The 16,412-nt window shown below is 39.9% G+C and overlaps 1 protein-coding gene across 4 annotated transcripts in view; it reads right to left on the bottom strand.

The window, feature by feature from the left end:
- Positions 1-16,412, bottom strand: part of DNAJC13 (DnaJ heat shock protein family (Hsp40) member C13) — a 56,163-nt gene that overhangs the window by 1,840 nt on the left and 37,911 nt on the right. For all 4 annotated transcript variants that reach the window (XM_017838026.1, XM_017838024.1, XM_017838027.1 and 1 more), the window contains 19 exons: positions 15,639-15,823; positions 14,097-14,171; positions 13,774-13,893; positions 12,678-12,857; positions 11,755-11,922; positions 11,025-11,138; positions 10,568-10,684; positions 9,853-10,030; positions 8,717-8,808; positions 8,232-8,331; positions 7,693-7,767; positions 7,461-7,573; positions 6,858-7,027; positions 6,446-6,488; positions 5,377-5,550; positions 4,168-4,347; positions 3,787-3,927; positions 3,133-3,276; positions 2,246-2,345 (listed from right to left, as the gene is read on the bottom strand). In XM_017838026.1, coding sequence (XP_017693515.1) covers positions 2,246-2,345; positions 3,133-3,276; positions 3,787-3,927; positions 4,168-4,347; positions 5,377-5,550; positions 6,446-6,488; positions 6,858-7,027; positions 7,461-7,573; positions 7,693-7,767; positions 8,232-8,331; positions 8,717-8,808; positions 9,853-10,030; positions 10,568-10,684; positions 11,025-11,138; positions 11,755-11,922; positions 12,678-12,857; positions 13,774-13,893; positions 14,097-14,171; positions 15,639-15,823 — 2,469 coding nt within the window. The remainder of the gene's footprint in view (positions 1-2,245; positions 2,346-3,132; positions 3,277-3,786; positions 3,928-4,167; positions 4,348-5,376; positions 5,551-6,445; positions 6,489-6,857; positions 7,028-7,460; positions 7,574-7,692; positions 7,768-8,231; positions 8,332-8,716; positions 8,809-9,852; positions 10,031-10,567; positions 10,685-11,024; positions 11,139-11,754; positions 11,923-12,677; positions 12,858-13,773; positions 13,894-14,096; positions 14,172-15,638; positions 15,824-16,412) is intronic.

The raw sequence follows: 16,412 nt of genomic DNA on the forward strand, positions 1-16,412 counted from the left end.
GTCCTACGCTACTACTGTGAGGAAGAGAGCAAAGCAAGCAGTGCCTTTGGTATTTAAAAGCGCTCTGCCTTCAGGAGGGGACCTCTCTTTGCCAGCTCAGCGGTGGCACCTGCCAAAAGCCACACCCACTGTTACTAGTGCAAAAATTCCCCGTCGTTATCTTGTGCCTCAAACTTTTCCACTATGGAGGATTCCTAACATAGTTCAGAAGTTCAGTTCCTGTGTAGTACCAGCAAGTACCAGCCACTGCAGTTATCAGTGTTGTGCTCCTGTGTGCTCGAAGAAGGCAAGTTTATCAGTGTTTGGCACTTTGGGACCACACATTTCTCACAGCTCTATGACATGCATCTGTTGCTTGGAATGCAGCAAGTGCAGTGTGCGTTCTATGAGATGGTATCTACCTGCTTTAGAGAGCTACACAGAAGTTAGCAAGCTGCCTGACAGAGCAGATCTAAAGCCCACTTCTCAGGTGAAGGGGACTGCTGCCAGTTAGAAGGGAAGGAGAAGAGACACCTGAGGGAAGAGAAACAAGCAAGGGAAGTTTCAAGGGAAGTGCAAATAGCAAAGCAATTTGAAGCAAGACATAAGGCAGAATACAAGATAAGAGAGGTTAAAAATAAAGCTTTTAGTTTGATTTCCATCTACACTTTGCATTTGTACAGCATCTTCATTCTACATTGGCAAGCACTTAAACATTAGGCAATTTAAAAGCAGCACAGGCCTTAAGGCAATTGGAAAGCTATATTGTCCCCAGTCTCAAGCCTGACCACATCTGGTATAGTGACAATTCTTGGCCAGTAATCACCCAACATTTTCTTCATATTTCTATATTTACTGTATTAACAAAATACCAAGGAAATTCAGTACCAACTGAATCAGGTGTTCAGGTATTCTTTGTCAAAGTGGCATTAAATGGTACAATAAACAGAAAACTCCTGTTCAGAGCTAAAGCACAGAGTCTTTCCTGTGTGGAAAAATGCATCAAGTGTTGTAATATACCTACTCTCAAACTCTAAGCATCTGCTTCTAGACCATGTAATTCTGGACCTGAAAGGCTCTTGCTTCATTTTCTTAAAATACATGTTAGTATCTTGCAAGAAAAACTTTAGTCATCTGATTTATACCTCACTAGTTCAGTTATGCTCAAAAGCTTTACCAAGACTCCTATAGTGGGTTAGGTGAGAAAGTTCCATGTGGCACATGGATGTGTTCACACTGGCTTGTCACAAAGGGCCTTAAAACATCACCTGGGAGGTAAAGCTCTTAAAACCAAATGATTGTTCAGCTGATGGCTACTGAGGACTCAGAAGTTTACATCATGTGTTGCTTTAGATAAAGTTTGCTACAATGTCATTACTTGCTATATCTGAAAATATGTGATAGGAAGTTTTGGACTGTGATACTGTGTCTATCAAGTGCTGCACAGGAGTGAAGGAAGAACCTGCTGTGATGTAACTGTTCTAGGATTGTGTCTGCACCATGCCATTAACAGCAACAAGGTTCTCATCAGTTGCTATCCTTTGTGTGTGCAGCACACACAGCTAAAATGCTCTTCTACGCTGCCAGTGGCACTGAGGCAGCACCCCTGGGGTGCCATTTTGATCTTGGTGGCACCAGCAGGGGACTCACCCAGGGTGCACCACTGCTGCAGTCAAGTGTACGCCACCAGCTCCACATACACAAGCACGAGGCCATCTTGCCAGTGCACTGAGTCTGCCTGGAATACAGCCTCAAACTCCAAGCTATTAACATTCCAACTTTTCCAATACTACTACTACCTGCCTAACACTAAGCCGTGTAATTCACATGGCCAATTAATACAGGCAGTCTAACTGATTTTGAAGACAGTTTGTTCCTCCCTCCAACCTTAGAAAACCATGTGTTCTAGGACTGAAAAAGACTGATCCTGAGAAAGCAAGAAAGCTACTGTCACATTCATTAGTTCCAATTACATCTCTGTTTTATCACCACAGAGTACTTTCAAGTCTTGCCAGTGTCCAGATTCCATTGCTCTGATATTTTAGAAGTAGGTACAGCAAAGACTACCCAGAGAAATACATTCTCAATCAACAAGAAGTTTGGCTTTTGATGAATGTTTTAAAAACTTACTGTATTTTTACAGCATTGAATGTTCAGACCATGGGATGGCACTAGATCCTGGGGATAAACAGTATTTCCAGAGTCCAGTCTGACAATTAAATAACTGTTCAGTATGACTCGGCATAAACAGGAAAGAGTTGCTAACCTGTGAGGTATCCTGCTGTTTGCGTATCAGAAATGAACAAGTCGTGTTTCTGATCCTTGAAGGCACTCCACACAGAAGAACGAGACAGAATTTCATTTACCTACAGTAATTGAAAAGATTAAACACAGTGAGCAAGTGACATTTGTCATGTTCTAGGTGAATAAACTCATTTTCTAAAACCAAACCATTCCAAAGGAATTACCAAAGAGCATGGCAGTAGTTCAGGCTGTGATATGGAATTCACACACATTTCCAAGGAGACTTGCTTTTCCATGTTAACTGTGCAGCTGAACACATAATACTCAAAAAAAGTCATTTAGTAGCTTGACTTTGTCTCTCATTCCCCAGTTAAGTGACAATGAAAAGCAACCGTGCAAGCAGCCACTTGCCACACACCTACAGCTGAGGCAGAATAGGACTTCTCCTGTACTGTAGCAAGATAGGGACAACTTGGAAGAAGGACCTATCCCCAGTTTCCCTCTGTTTCAGAAAGCTTTCAACACAAGGGTAAGTGAAAGGCACCAAGGACTTGCACAGTTACTGGGGCCAATTTTACCTTGAATATACACCCATAAAGCTGCTGCAGTTGTCTATTTATTTGGGAAACAAAAAAGCAATTTACATTTATAACAAGTTCTGAAGAGTTGTCAGTAGAAGCCAGCTAGCTTATAGAACATTTCTGTACTTGGAATTTGTCTTGTTAGTGCTCTTCACATGCATTGAACCAATGACTTCTAATAAATAGATGATGATGTAATGATTTTGTAGTTACAGGATGTGAACATTTTAGGTGGAATGATGCATATGACAGGAAAAAATTAAACAAGTGATGGTCAGAGTTTGATCTTCAAGTGTCAAAGCCCAGATGAAGACTTATCAGTACCTACCTGTTCCCCATACTGCAGGCTGCGAGACATGGATTTCAGAGCTTTAACAATCTGAGCTTTTGTTGCAGATGGACTTTCCAGGTTCTCAAGACCAACACCTTCAAGCAGCTTTAGAAGATAAGGGACCAAATCTGCTTTCAAAGCCTGCAAACATACCCAAATGAGTTGTCTTAACATGGACTAGGAAGTTCCATATAGATGTTTACATTACTAGCATTAGTGTGAATGAGAAGTGCCAACAGCTATCACTAATACGCTAAAGCCAAGGCTCATCCATTTTTCCTGAGCTGTGTGAATACATGAGTATGTATTGAATACGAATACAAGAGAAAGCAAAGATCCTGTCCAGCAATTCTGCTCTGTCCAGGTGTAAACACAGTTGAGTTAGCTGGCATTCCTACACTACACTTTCTCAGCAGACACCAGTCGACACTACCCTACGCATTAAGCTTCAATACTCGGGTAACATCCTCAAATAGGTCCGCATTTTAGATAAAGAACTGACTTCTCCAACAAGAAAAGCACATTAGTTAAGTTCTAGGAGGCTTCCCAGATGCTATCTAAATTGAACAGTACCTCTGTTCTTCTGAACAGTTTAGATGTATCTAAATGTAAAAATACCACATTTTTACAGTCTCAGAATGCACTACTTACTTGGGCTACTAAGTCAGTTTGTTCCTTCTGAAACATTCGATTCAGTGTTTCACAGGCTACGCCAACTATGTCCGATCTCTTTTTCATTCCATTCATGAGAGGGCTGATGGTCTCTAGTGATGCCATTGCTCGAACACAAAGCTATAGAGAGACAGAAACATCCAGAATACTTTATTTTGTGCCAAGATTAATGGTTACTGCAGATATGGTCAGCCAAGACCATGAATTTCTCAGTCTTTAATCTACCAATTCCCCATTAATTAGCTATAAGTCCCTGCTCATCTGTTACACAATATTTATAGTTAGAATAATGCCTTTTCAACAATACAAATAACTCCAGGTTTGCTTTCTCTCCCCTCAAGCACTTAAATGATTCAGTACCTCATTGTCAGACAGTATGTGCATGACACGAATGGCACTTTTGGGAATGGCATTGTTCTTGTGATTCATAGCCTGGATTATCTTGTGAAGATGACCAAGTGGAGGAACTTGATCAGCTAGCTGAGGCTGGGCACTGAACAGGCACACAGTTGCTGTGGTAATGGTTTCTAAAGTTTCCCCCTGCAGAAAATCAAAAATCAACACAAAGGATAGCTCAGTAAAGCCTTATGTATCATCATCATAATAACAACATTTCTCCCTTACTGTGCATTGTAGATTTTTCCCCTAATGCTTTTATGTCACTTGGCTCTCAAACTATTAAAACAAGAAGTTAAGAACATGATTATCAGCTCCAGTAGTGGCAGACATTCATTAGTTCCATGAACACAGACCACATGGGAATTCCTAAGCAGTATTTCCAGCATCTAGGGAATCCAATGTCTGGCTGCAGCCTCTGCATGCATCCATGTGCTAACTTGCCTGGTGGAAGTATGATAGCATGGATGTTCAGACTGACCACCTGAACATCTGCAGCCTGTGCAGCAGCACTCACCCCACCTGGGTGTATTCCACATGCCCCTACAAACAGCTATCACATCTTTGCAATAAGGATGTCCATTTTATTCAACATGCAAGTTAATTTCTGCCCTGCAAGCCTCACCAAAAATCTGTCTGAACACTGTTCAAGTAATGACAAGTCAATGATATGACTAAAAACTGAATTTTAAACATTGTTCTCATTCAAACTGTAACACATTTGCTCTACCCATTACACTAATCGTTAGGTGGCAGCCTTCTGTAGGTCACCTAAGTTACACTAGAGTGGGAAGTCAGTTTTGCAGAAGGACAACAGAAGTGTCAAGAGCTGAAAATTTTTAGGCATTGTAGAACAAGTGCCATTTTCTTAAGTCAGCCAGTCATGAAATAATTAAAAGATACTTAATTTGTTAAGCCTCATCTCTAGTGCAAAATAAGCCTCTAAGACATAACTTAAGCTAATTCTGGGGCTTCAGGGACTTTAAAAGCACTGACTCATGTTCAAAAGTAGCCTCAATATACCAACAATGTGCTTTTATAAAGAATCAGAAAGCAGACAAAAAAACCCATTCATGTTGGGAAGAAAGTGTGAGAATCTGTTAGACACTAAAAGACTAGTAGATTAAAACTGTTAAACAAATTCAAAGAGTAGAATCAGAAAAATCATCTTACATGGGGGTTATTTTTCTCCAGTAGTTCAGTAAACTTTTCCAACAGTGCAATGAGAAATTCTCTTGGTTTCCGTAAAACCCAGGCCGGCTGGGCAATAAAAATCCTTAGGAAGACTCCCCCCACTGAAAGTTCACCTTCTGCCTCACCATACACCACAGCAAAGTCTTCAGGCAGCTGTTGAATTGCAAAGTACAAGGAGTTATTGGCGAGGGTATTTGTGAGAGCAGCAACTGCTTCTCTACATGGTCAGGGTCACTAACTAACTGTATTTTCTGAAACAGAGCTGGGCAAGACCAATAAACACTTCATTTTGAAGGAACATGAGGTAAGAAATGACATTAGAAGGAACAGTTCAGGCAGTACTACTACAGTGAACTTTTCTTTCAAAAGATGTAAGTGAACCTACGACTGCATCAGTGGTAAACCCTAGTTCAAGAGAAGTGCCAACAGCAAGGCTGATGATACAACAGCCCTTTCCTTCCTTTCTTGCCCACTTCAGGGGAAGGTTTCTCACCATCACCCTAGGGAAGTTTCCAGTTCTCACCTGGATCAAAATAGCTACCCTGCATGTGTTTAGAAATTGGTTTAATGTTGAACTAGAGCACTGTTGGGAGGGAGTCATGTCTGGCCTTTCACAGTTATTGGGAAATACTACAAACTGAAACACCTCACTTATTGACCTGATGCAAAGGACAGTATATTTTGAGACTTGGTGACTTAAAGTTATGAACATTTACCAAGAGCAAGTTTTCTACAGCTATGTAGTGACAGGACTTTTTCCAGCAAACCGGTATTCTTTGTTGCTGACTTTTGATGCATTTTAGAATGATTTGAATGATCTGAAAGTTCAGAGTATGTTGGCAGTGGTTTTGCCAGTAAGTGTCTAATTTCAAGGTACAACTAGTAATGAAAACATCAAACCAGCTATGTTTTCAGTTACGAACAGTTATGTTCATAGCACAGCAGTGAATTCCTGTTGGTACTTAAACAGGAGAGCCTGTCATGCATTATTATCAGCTGGCTTATAGTCTCCCTGGACAGACTCAAAGCAGAAACAGTATACTTTTACCTTCCAGTTGGTGTCAGGGTTGTCCCTCTGAAGTTTAAAGTGCCTTTAAAGAGAAAATAAGTTTTAACAAGCAGTAAAAGAAGCAGTTGTCTTCCCTACTTGACACCTCAGTCTCCCTCCATCATTGTGAAGCCATCCCAGCTTCTAAACCCCATTTTCTTCCCATTGCAACCCCCTCCAATTCTTACAGCAGTGAGCAAATACCTGGATTAAGCACAGACTGCTCTTGCATCACTGAGTTACAGGTACAATACACAAACAGTGAACAAGTTTCTTTTCACTGAAGCCTGGCTTGCAATGATTCTGCTTTTTACAGGCAGAGTTTTGTCTGACAGTTCTACAGCAATTCTGGTTTATTGCCACTAAGAATGTTTCAGTTAAGGATATACTGTGTCAGTAGGTCTTCACATACTCAAGCATCATTTCTCGAACTGTTGTTGATACTCTCTCCCTGGAACTGTCATTCCAAATTAATTCTGGATTTTCATGAGTTCCCTCAAAGATATGAACAGCAGCTTCAGGGTTGTCTCTCATGGCATCCATGAAAACTCCAGGTAAAAATTTCATTAGTGTAATTCTAACCTAGAAAGGATAAACAGAATTGACATTTAGTATATCATATGACATTTAGTATATCATAAGACAAACTAAATGACAGGACAAACTAACTGACAGAAACACAGAGAACTCCAGGAAGTCCAATTATCTGTAGTACTATAATTGCCAACTGCTAGAACAGAACACTACAAAATAAAATAGTGCCATCATTTCAAATAGCAATAACCAATGACAGGTCTGAAATCTAGGTATCTAATGCTGAAGTCAATACAAATAGAAATCAAACTGCTTATAGTAGTTACAGTAAATACAACAACGTCTAGAAGTCTGCTCACAGGTTAAGGGTTAACTACTTGAAAAAGCCAGATTGCTCTTCACATGAACATTTTAGACAGAGAAGAGTGTTTTTTTGCTTGTCTTTAAAGAGAGTTCCAACATGAGCTGTTACTATCCTTACCTTTGGACCCACCAGCTTATCTGCAGTCATTTTGGCAAAGAGCTCTGCTGTCTGAGCTCGGACCTGCGGATGTGTGGAGTTGCAAAACATATCTAGTAAATAGATTAAAGCACCTGTAACAAAGAGTTAGAAAAACATTCAAATTTTTTTCTACTCACAAGTAGTAGGAAGAAAGAGTATCTACTTTACATCCAGTGCTGCAGAAACATTTGCTTTCAGTGTAGTACTGTACCTTTTGCCATGGCCTCTTTAATTATTTTTGTGCTAGATGTCAAAGCATACAACGTTTCAAGGACAAGCTGCCGACCTGTCAAAATAGAAAGCAATAAAAACTTTGTGTCATATAGATTATGAACTAATAAAAGATGAACATAACTGATCTTAACAGAAAGCTGTATCAAAACAACAAAGCTTATGACAATTGCAAGCTTACTCTGGCTAAACCCAATTAGTTAAGGAATGTCAAAAATCAATCATACATTCCAGTACAGCATAGCTTCATAAGTAGATGTTTACTACCTAAATTCCCTAAAATAATTAGTCAATGGAACACTACACAATTCAAACCCAATCAGAATACCTGATGTTTCAGCTCACGCATTTAAGACAAGAAATCGGTTATGCAGAACATTTTTTTAAATCATCCTCCCTGAAAGAGGATTAGGGTTTTAACCTAAAACCCAAGTGGTAAGCTCAACCAGCTGCATTCTAATTAATTTCTGAGTTGGAAACCCTTTACCTTGCAAGACTTAAGAATCATATAATACATACTTGAAGGTAAGGAATGCAGGAGTGCCAGTAGGTTAGAGAGAACCATTGACTCAGCAATGTTGTTAACACATTCTTGGTTACTTGTTACAATGTTCACTACCTGTAAAAGATCAGAAACAACACTTGATTATATTCCAGCTTTTAAGATGCTGTCCAGAAAATGCAGTGTGTGGTGAAGTCGGTCACTTCACTGGCAAATAGAGTTGATATTTACAACATTTATTCCTGCCACCAAATTGTCTTGTCTCCTCAGGGAAAAAGGGAGCAAAGACTCAGGCAAGAAGCTATCACCTGTTTCTCAGAGGAGTAACTGACACCTTAGAACTCCAATCTTGATATTTTTTAGATGCTACTGTAACAGTTACACCATCAGGTTTGTTTATGGTTATTGTGTAGAACATCTAGACAGGTTTAGTGGTTTAGGGTACTTTTGGTTTTGTTGTGGTTTTATTTGTTTTTTGTTGGTTGGTTGGTTTAGTTTTTACCTCCAGAGCCAACTGCTGCACCAGGCCAGCTCCATGAACACGCAGAAGGGAGAATATCAACTTAAAGTGACCTATGCATTCACATTCAGAACCTGCAAGATACAAAATAAGTTATTCTTCATGTTAGCCAAAGCACTCACTGAAGGCCATCCCAAGCCCACATTTTGGTCTACAGAGAGGTGTTAAAGACTACATGGCTTTATACAGTCTGCCACAACAGTTGTAACAGCTCGTACAGGACAGCATCTGCTAAAGAGTTAGAAAACTTTAAACTCCTCTCTATTAATCTACCTTCCACAGAGTCTCAGATCAACGATATTCCAAAAGCAGAGGATACTTCCAAAGTAACTGAGCTAGTTCTTGTAAGAATGCAAGTAATAAATTGCATCATTTTACTAATCCTTGATCATCAGTGCTTGTCTTCAAATTCACTTGCCCTTTCAGAATGTCCCAGCTCAGAGCAGGGTTGCTATATGCAGCAGTAACAGCTGCCTTCAGGGTTATAACTGTAAACACAGAATATCCAGTCTGAGAACAATTTAACCACCTATTATTAGAAGCTACAATAGTAGCATGATTTCCTTTTAGAACTGGAGAGTGTCCTAATCATTTGGTTTAGGCTTTTCCAGTTCGTATGTTGGTATGTGCTCATAAACTTTTGCTGATATTAGCTGCCCACTGTCAAAAGCATCTTCTCCTCCTGCTTTAGTAAGGCCTCAACACTAATGACATTTAGGTGTTTACTAACATGCAGTACTCTGTTCAAAGAAGTTCTTTTTGATGCAAGGAAGTTTAAAAAAAAAAAATCAGTTAAAGATTCTTCGAAGGATTACAGGAAGTTTCATCCAGGAGGCTTAAGTGTTCCTGGCAACAGCAGGCTCAAAATAGAGTTAAAACCTAGCGATTCAGAGATGAAAATAGATAAGGCTTGAATTTCACACAAAACTTTAACACATCTACTGATTACGTTTTCCAGGTGAGGAAAAAATAAGCAAGCCTTTATGGCTTATCAACAGTGTTAAACTCTGTTAACCAGCAAAACAAGCTTCCTTCTCAGCAGAAGACAAAGACTACAGAGGTCCACAATTTTTAAGGTTGTCCACAAAAGGGTATATGAAGTTCCATTTTAAGCCTACCTGGGTTGTGTTTTATCACGTTTCTCAGAGCCTCCAGGGCCATTTCAACTCTCCGTAACCGATCTCCATGTTGATTGGACTCTACTTTCCCAGTCTGTGTTATTGCCATTAGCGTATGAAGGTACTGTGCTTGTGAGCCTACGTAATCCAAAAGGCTCGCAGCAAACGCTTTAGGAAGCTTTAAAGTAGAGATGAGAGCATTTTTAGCTCTGTGATGCAACAGTATTCCCAGTAGAAGAAAATGTATCCAAATAACTTGTCCTACAATTCACATATTCCCTATCTCTAGACAGGCAGACAGAAAACACTTCTCTTTAATCACCACAACATCTGGAAGACATTAATCCTATTTCTATCTAAACATACCCTTAAGAGGCTGCCACTACTTCAACAGGTATATGTTTGCCCATAGATATAGATGGACTGCAAAGCCACTAGGCACAATCACCATTGCCTGGAACTACTGAAGCAACTCGAGTGTCTGCAGAACAAGCTTGTAGAGAAAAGTCATTAAGACATCTGAAGCAGCACATCTTAGTGCAGACTAGTTCTTTTAATTTCTTCTGCTCCAGTAGAGGCATGTCTCATAACATACTGGTCTTGAAGAAAATTTCCATCAGATTTTGTATTTTCTCCATTCTGTACTGGCAGATAAACAGGAATTAGCAGCATTCCAAACACTAGTTTCAACAGGAAGGTTTTAGCTACATCTCACCTCTAGTTGGAAGGTAGGGACCTCATTGTAGACTCTAACAAAAATCTCTCCCACAATAAGTTCCTTTGCATGGTCACTGAAGACAAAGTCAGATCCATAGCTCTTGTCACAATCACCCTTTAAGCAGAGATAAGCAGCAAAAGCTCAGACAGAAAATCATCTTGTAGAAAGTGTAAAGCTATAAACCGATAATGAAATAGGCAATACTTGAGCAGAAAACTTAATGCTTCAGCAAAAGTCAGGAGCTCAGATTGAAACGTAACAAGAAATAAACAAGCAAACTCTTAGGGTTTTTTGTTTTCTTTTAAAAACTGCTGAATGAAGAAAGTGACTTAAGAGTAGTCAACAATGGAAATTTGTATTAACTATAACACTGCATCACAGGGGGATGTACCAAAACACAAAACAGTTTAAAAAAAACAGTAGTGGGATTAAGAAGAATTAAGAAGTATCTTACTCTCTTAATCATGCTTTCTTGTTGAGATTCCAAAAACTCAAGTAGTTCAGCTCTTGTCCCATTGTTCCAGATCAAATAGGGGTTCTCTGTGTTACTGTTAAGCATCTTCAGAGTCTAAGAAATAAGGAATTTACATGATGTAACATTTACAACAGTTTTCGATTGTTACGCATAGTAATCAGCATGTTTCACAATGTTAGTTAATCCAATCTCATTAGCAATGAGACAAATTACAAAACCAAATTGAAAGTGTGAAGTTTCCCATACTGGAAAAGTATACTAGAAAAACAGTATGTACAAGTTATTTGGTCTAGTACAATCTATATTACAGGTTTTTCTTTATTGTGCTTTGAGCCACATTTACTTCAGATTCTCCATCTATTTTTGGTAGTGAACAGCAACTATCTGCAGTATCTCTTTATAGATGACTTCCTTGGTACCACTTTAAAGAGATAAGTTTAGCCTTTACTCTCCATCACCTAAGCCTTCAACAATTAACTCAACTTTGTCCCTATATTTGTTTTGCAAATATTATTCTATAGAGCACTGCTCCTGTCTATAGTGTTCGACGTCAAAGCAGTTTCTTTTCCCCGCAGTTACTCCAACTGCAAAGAAAAATCACACTGCTGTTCTCAGTATCCAGTTGGTCTAAGAGAGTTCAGTGTTTTAGAAGGAACCAGGTACTCCTTCCATAAATCGCTAGAGAAAGTTTTGGCCAACAGACACTTACCTCAGTAGGACTGACCACAGCGAGTTTTCTGGCAATATAGGGTGTCAACATTCCAGCCAAGCTTTTCCTGATTGTTGGGTTTTCAGGGGTAGCTTGATCATCAGAAAGATACCCTCCAAGGCGACTCAAGGCCTGGAGACTGAGCTTAGCAAGGCTATTTGCTACCTCCTGAAAAAGACAGACAGTTAGAGAAAACCTAGAGCTTATTGAAGAATTATCAGAATAACCAAAAGGGTTGTTCAACATTTCTGCACCAGAACGAACAGCACTGATATTCTCTATTTATCTTGGCTTAATAAGTGCAGTAAGACATAAGCACTGATAAGCAGGAAAACCTGGGGCAGGAAGATGAGCTGAAAGCTACAGAAGCTATTTAATGTATTGGTTTCTGACCAGACAACAATTCCTGCTCACACAGTCAAATATCAGCATAACAAATCTTTATGAGAGTGATACAAGACTTTCTAGCTACAATAGAGTGTTCAAAGCTCATCTCATCCAGTAGCTGAGGAAGAAATGTCATACTCAGAGGGTCACCATTTGAGGAAAAAGCAGATATTTTCCATAAGTTCTCAGTATCACTAGACAACCCTTTCAGCTGAGCCTCAAAAGACTAATAACAAAAATGTACATTTCTACTGTTAGCTATTGGTAAAAAATCTCTTGCACTAAGTCCATTAGAAACCGCAGGCTTTGGCAGCTTTAATATTTGAACTCTTTAAAAAAACCCCAAAACCCCCAAAAAACAACACCCAAGAAGTATTTACACCGCTACACAAAAATCCCATTCCCAAACTGCTTTGTTATTGCTGTTCATGCAATTCAATGATCCTAATAAGTATTTGAATACACTTAAGTCTATTTGTAAGAGTTGGCAAGCAACAACCACTTGTGTCTGATAGCATGCATCTTGGGAACATTACCTGGTGGTTTGAATCTTCACTTTTCTGAATCCCACTCTCTTCCAGTGTATAGTCATAGTTGAAGAGGTAACCCAGTAAGTACCAGAGAACACCAGCTTGAAATAAGTGTGTTTGTAGCCAGTAATCTAAGGCAAAGGAGCTAACGCACTCTACTCCTAAAGCAGCTACTCGTGGTATGGTCTGAGGGAGAAAAAAGAAGTTTGCCTTAGTACTTGTAACCAAAGAGTGCCAACTGCTTCCCTTACCAAAGATTTAAAGCCAAAACTAGCTGATCCTAGAGTACTATCTAGGCAGCAGAGAGAAGAAAACTGAAGTACAGGTAACATCTGCAGTTGAAGTGTCTGGTAACCACCAACATGGCTAATTAGTCAGCATCTTTCAAAGGGAAGAGTACTCAAATAGTTATTTCACATTATTAGAAATGAGCATTATCTCCTGATTTAGCACAGTAAACCAAGCAGCTAGATGTGTCAGTTAAAAGGCTGAATCTTTACAGTGATTGCATTTTAAGCCCACTAAATAGATTCCAATGCAAGCGCTGAGAACAAGGCAGTGGAGTTCTGTATCTCCTCATGATTGGTTGGGATCTTACAGAAGGGTTGATTGGTCAGTGCAACTACGAGGAAAGGCTGAGAGAACTGGGTTTGTTCGGCCTGGAAAGGAGAAGGCTTTGGAGTGACCTAATTGCAGCCTCCCAGTACCTGAACAGAGCCTATGAAGAAAGACGGAGAGACTATTTACAAGGACATGTAGTGACAGGACAACGGGGAATGGATTCAAACTGAAAGAGAATAGGTTTACATTAGATATTAGGAAGAAATTCTTTACTGTGAGGGTGGTGAGGCACTGGGACAGGTTTCCCTGAGAAGCTGTGGATGCCCCATCCCTGTTCAAGGCCAGGCTGGATAGAGCTCTGAACAACCTAGTCTAGTGAAAAGTGTCCCTGCCCATGGCAGCGGGGGTGGAATTACATGATCTTTAAGGTCCCTTAGAACTCAGGTCATTCTATGATTGTCTTATCTCCTTTAAAAGCAGAATATTCCCCTAAACATTTGACAGTTCAACACCCATTTAGGTAAAAGAAAGGAGCGCTTACCTTGCCATAATACAGAAGTCTACAGAGGTCCTTAATTATGTTAGGCATTTCTGTAATCTTCTCTCTGCAGTCCTCAAACTGAGCTGCTACACTGTAACACTTACTAATGTATCCACATACCTACAAAAAGCAGCATTTTATTGGTTACAAGTAGAGGAAAATGCAAGTTTACAATCCCATTGTCAATATATATATACTACTATATCAATATTTTATATTATGTATATATACACACACTTATATTTATTATCATTTTATACATATAGTATAATGTATCAGCTTCTCAGAAGACTATACAATCAGTTACAACTGCTGCAACTTACCTGTACAGACATATCATCTGGTTTACTAGACCGTGTCAAGACTGCTACACAACGATTAAATGCTTCTTGCAATACCTGTGAGGATTGGATGATGCATAAGTTGAGTCACAAAAAAAAGGAGATAAAAGCTGGCAGAAATAAAACATTAGTAAGTAAACTCATTTTTAATGGCTGAAGGGAAACATTCGACAAAAATCTGCTGCTTGCTCAAATGGTTTGTAGGGGCAAAATTCCTTGCAAGTGCTGGTATTAACCTCTGGTTCTTTAGAGTTGACAGCCTTCTCACATGTGAGCTAATACCTCAGTCAGTTTGCAGATGATACTAAGTTGTGCAGGACTGTTGATCTGCTGGAGGGTAAAAAGGCTCCACAGAGGGATCTGGACAGGCTGGATCAACAGGCCAAGGCCAATAGTATGCAGTTCAACAAGGCCAAGTACCGGGTCCTGCACTTGGGTCACCACCACCCCATTCAATGCTACAGCCTTGGGGAAGACTGGCTGAAAAGCAGCCAGGTAGAAAAGGACCTGGGGGTGCTGGTCAACAGCTGGCTGAATGTGAGCCAGCAGTGTGCCCCAGTGGCCAAGAAGGCCAATGGCATCCTGGCCTGTATCAAAAAACAGAGTTGGAAGCAGGACTAGAAGTGATTACCACCCTGTACTTGGCACTGGTGACGCTGCACCTCAAGTATTGTGTCCAGTTCTGGGCCCCTCACAGAAGAAGGGCATTGAAGCACGCCCAGAGAAGGGCAACGAAGCTGGTGAAGGGTCTGGAGCACAAGTCTGATAAAGAGGAGCTCGGTTTGTTTAGCTTGAAGAAAGCGAAGTTCAGGGGGACCTTATCACTCTCTACAAGTACCTGAAAGAAGGTTGTAGCAAGGGGTAGGGGCTGGTCTCTTTTCCCAAGTAACAAGAGATAGGACAAGAGGAAATGGCCTCCAGTTGCACCAGGGGAGGTTTAGCTTAGCTATTAGGAAAAATTTCTTCACCAAAAGGGTTGTCAAGCATTGGGACAGGCTGCACAGGGAAGTGAGCGAGTCACCATCCCTGAAGGTATTTAAATAGACACGTAGACATACATGGCACTTAGCAACATGATTTAGTGGGACCTGGCAGTGTTGGGACTAACAGTTGGACTCAATTATCTTAAAGGTCTTTTCCAACCTAAATGGTTCTAATACTGTAATATGTGCAATGAAAAGCCCTTCTGCTTGAGTGACTTGCTCACATTTATCAATTCTTTCACATACAGAATGCAGCAGCTCTCAGAAGTGTTTTGTGAAGGCGTAGAGAAACATCATATGTAGCTTGCTTATCCACAGTTCAACAGACAAGCCTAGGTTCAGAAAGGGGTATATTCTGCTAGATGCTTCTCCTATTGGATCCAGAATAGAGATAATAAGAATGGACAAAGGTCTCAAGACCAGAAGTGATTCTCAATTGCACCTGATGTCCTATGCATTGAGGATCTAGGATTTTTAGCTGTGGAAAAGTTAAACTAAAGAGAAAAAAAAAAAGCATTTCAACATGTTTCTTTGCATTTACCTCAATTCCATTTTCTCTCCTCAGTTCTTCTGCATTTAATGCTGAACAACTGACAGTATGGTAAGCAAGTTCTGTAGCAGCAGGCAACAGAGGAGATTCTTTGGAAAATAAAAGGTCATCTGATGTTTCAATGGTAATAGTTTTTATCAGCATAGGATAGCCTGCATACTTGTAAGGTTTCAAATCTGAAAGACAAAAAAAAGTCAAAGCTTACATGTAGGCACAGCCTAAGCAATTTAAACCACCACAAAACTATCAGCTGAAGATATATCAGATATGTAAGGAGTAGGAGTGAAAAAAAGCCAACATCTGGGAAAACTGGAGCAACACTGAGCAGCTCACACAACCTGACTCCTTGTCACATAAAACTGCTCATGCTAGAAGCTGACAGAGCTTCATAGAAAGAACTCACTTAAGACCAAAAAGACTTAAATGGAGCCTTCAGCTCATTAAGCCTCCAAACTCAAGAGCCTTCCCAATGACACTTGTCTGTCTCCAGAGAAACAGAAGTATAGCTCTGTCTGTCTTAGGCCAGGATTGACTAACAATAACCCTATAAGGACCTTACCCAGTTTGGCACAACAATCATATATTTTAAATAATTATATTTTTCATTGCTTTGGGGTTCAGTCATGCTAAAGAACAATTTCATTTTGCATATGGATCCAACTGCAAGCCAACCCATGTAAGTCTATACCAATGCTGTCACTACCTCCACACAACTGACAGAGTTATGATTGCATATGAGGTTCTTCATTTACCATTATAATACAA

Source organism: Lepidothrix coronata, unplaced genomic scaffold (assembly GCF_001604755.1).
Source record: "Lepidothrix coronata isolate B3197 unplaced genomic scaffold, Lepidothrix_coronata-1.0 Scaffold321, whole genome shotgun sequence".
In the NCBI taxonomy this organism is placed as follows: Eukaryota; Metazoa; Chordata; class Aves; order Passeriformes; family Pipridae; genus Lepidothrix; species Lepidothrix coronata.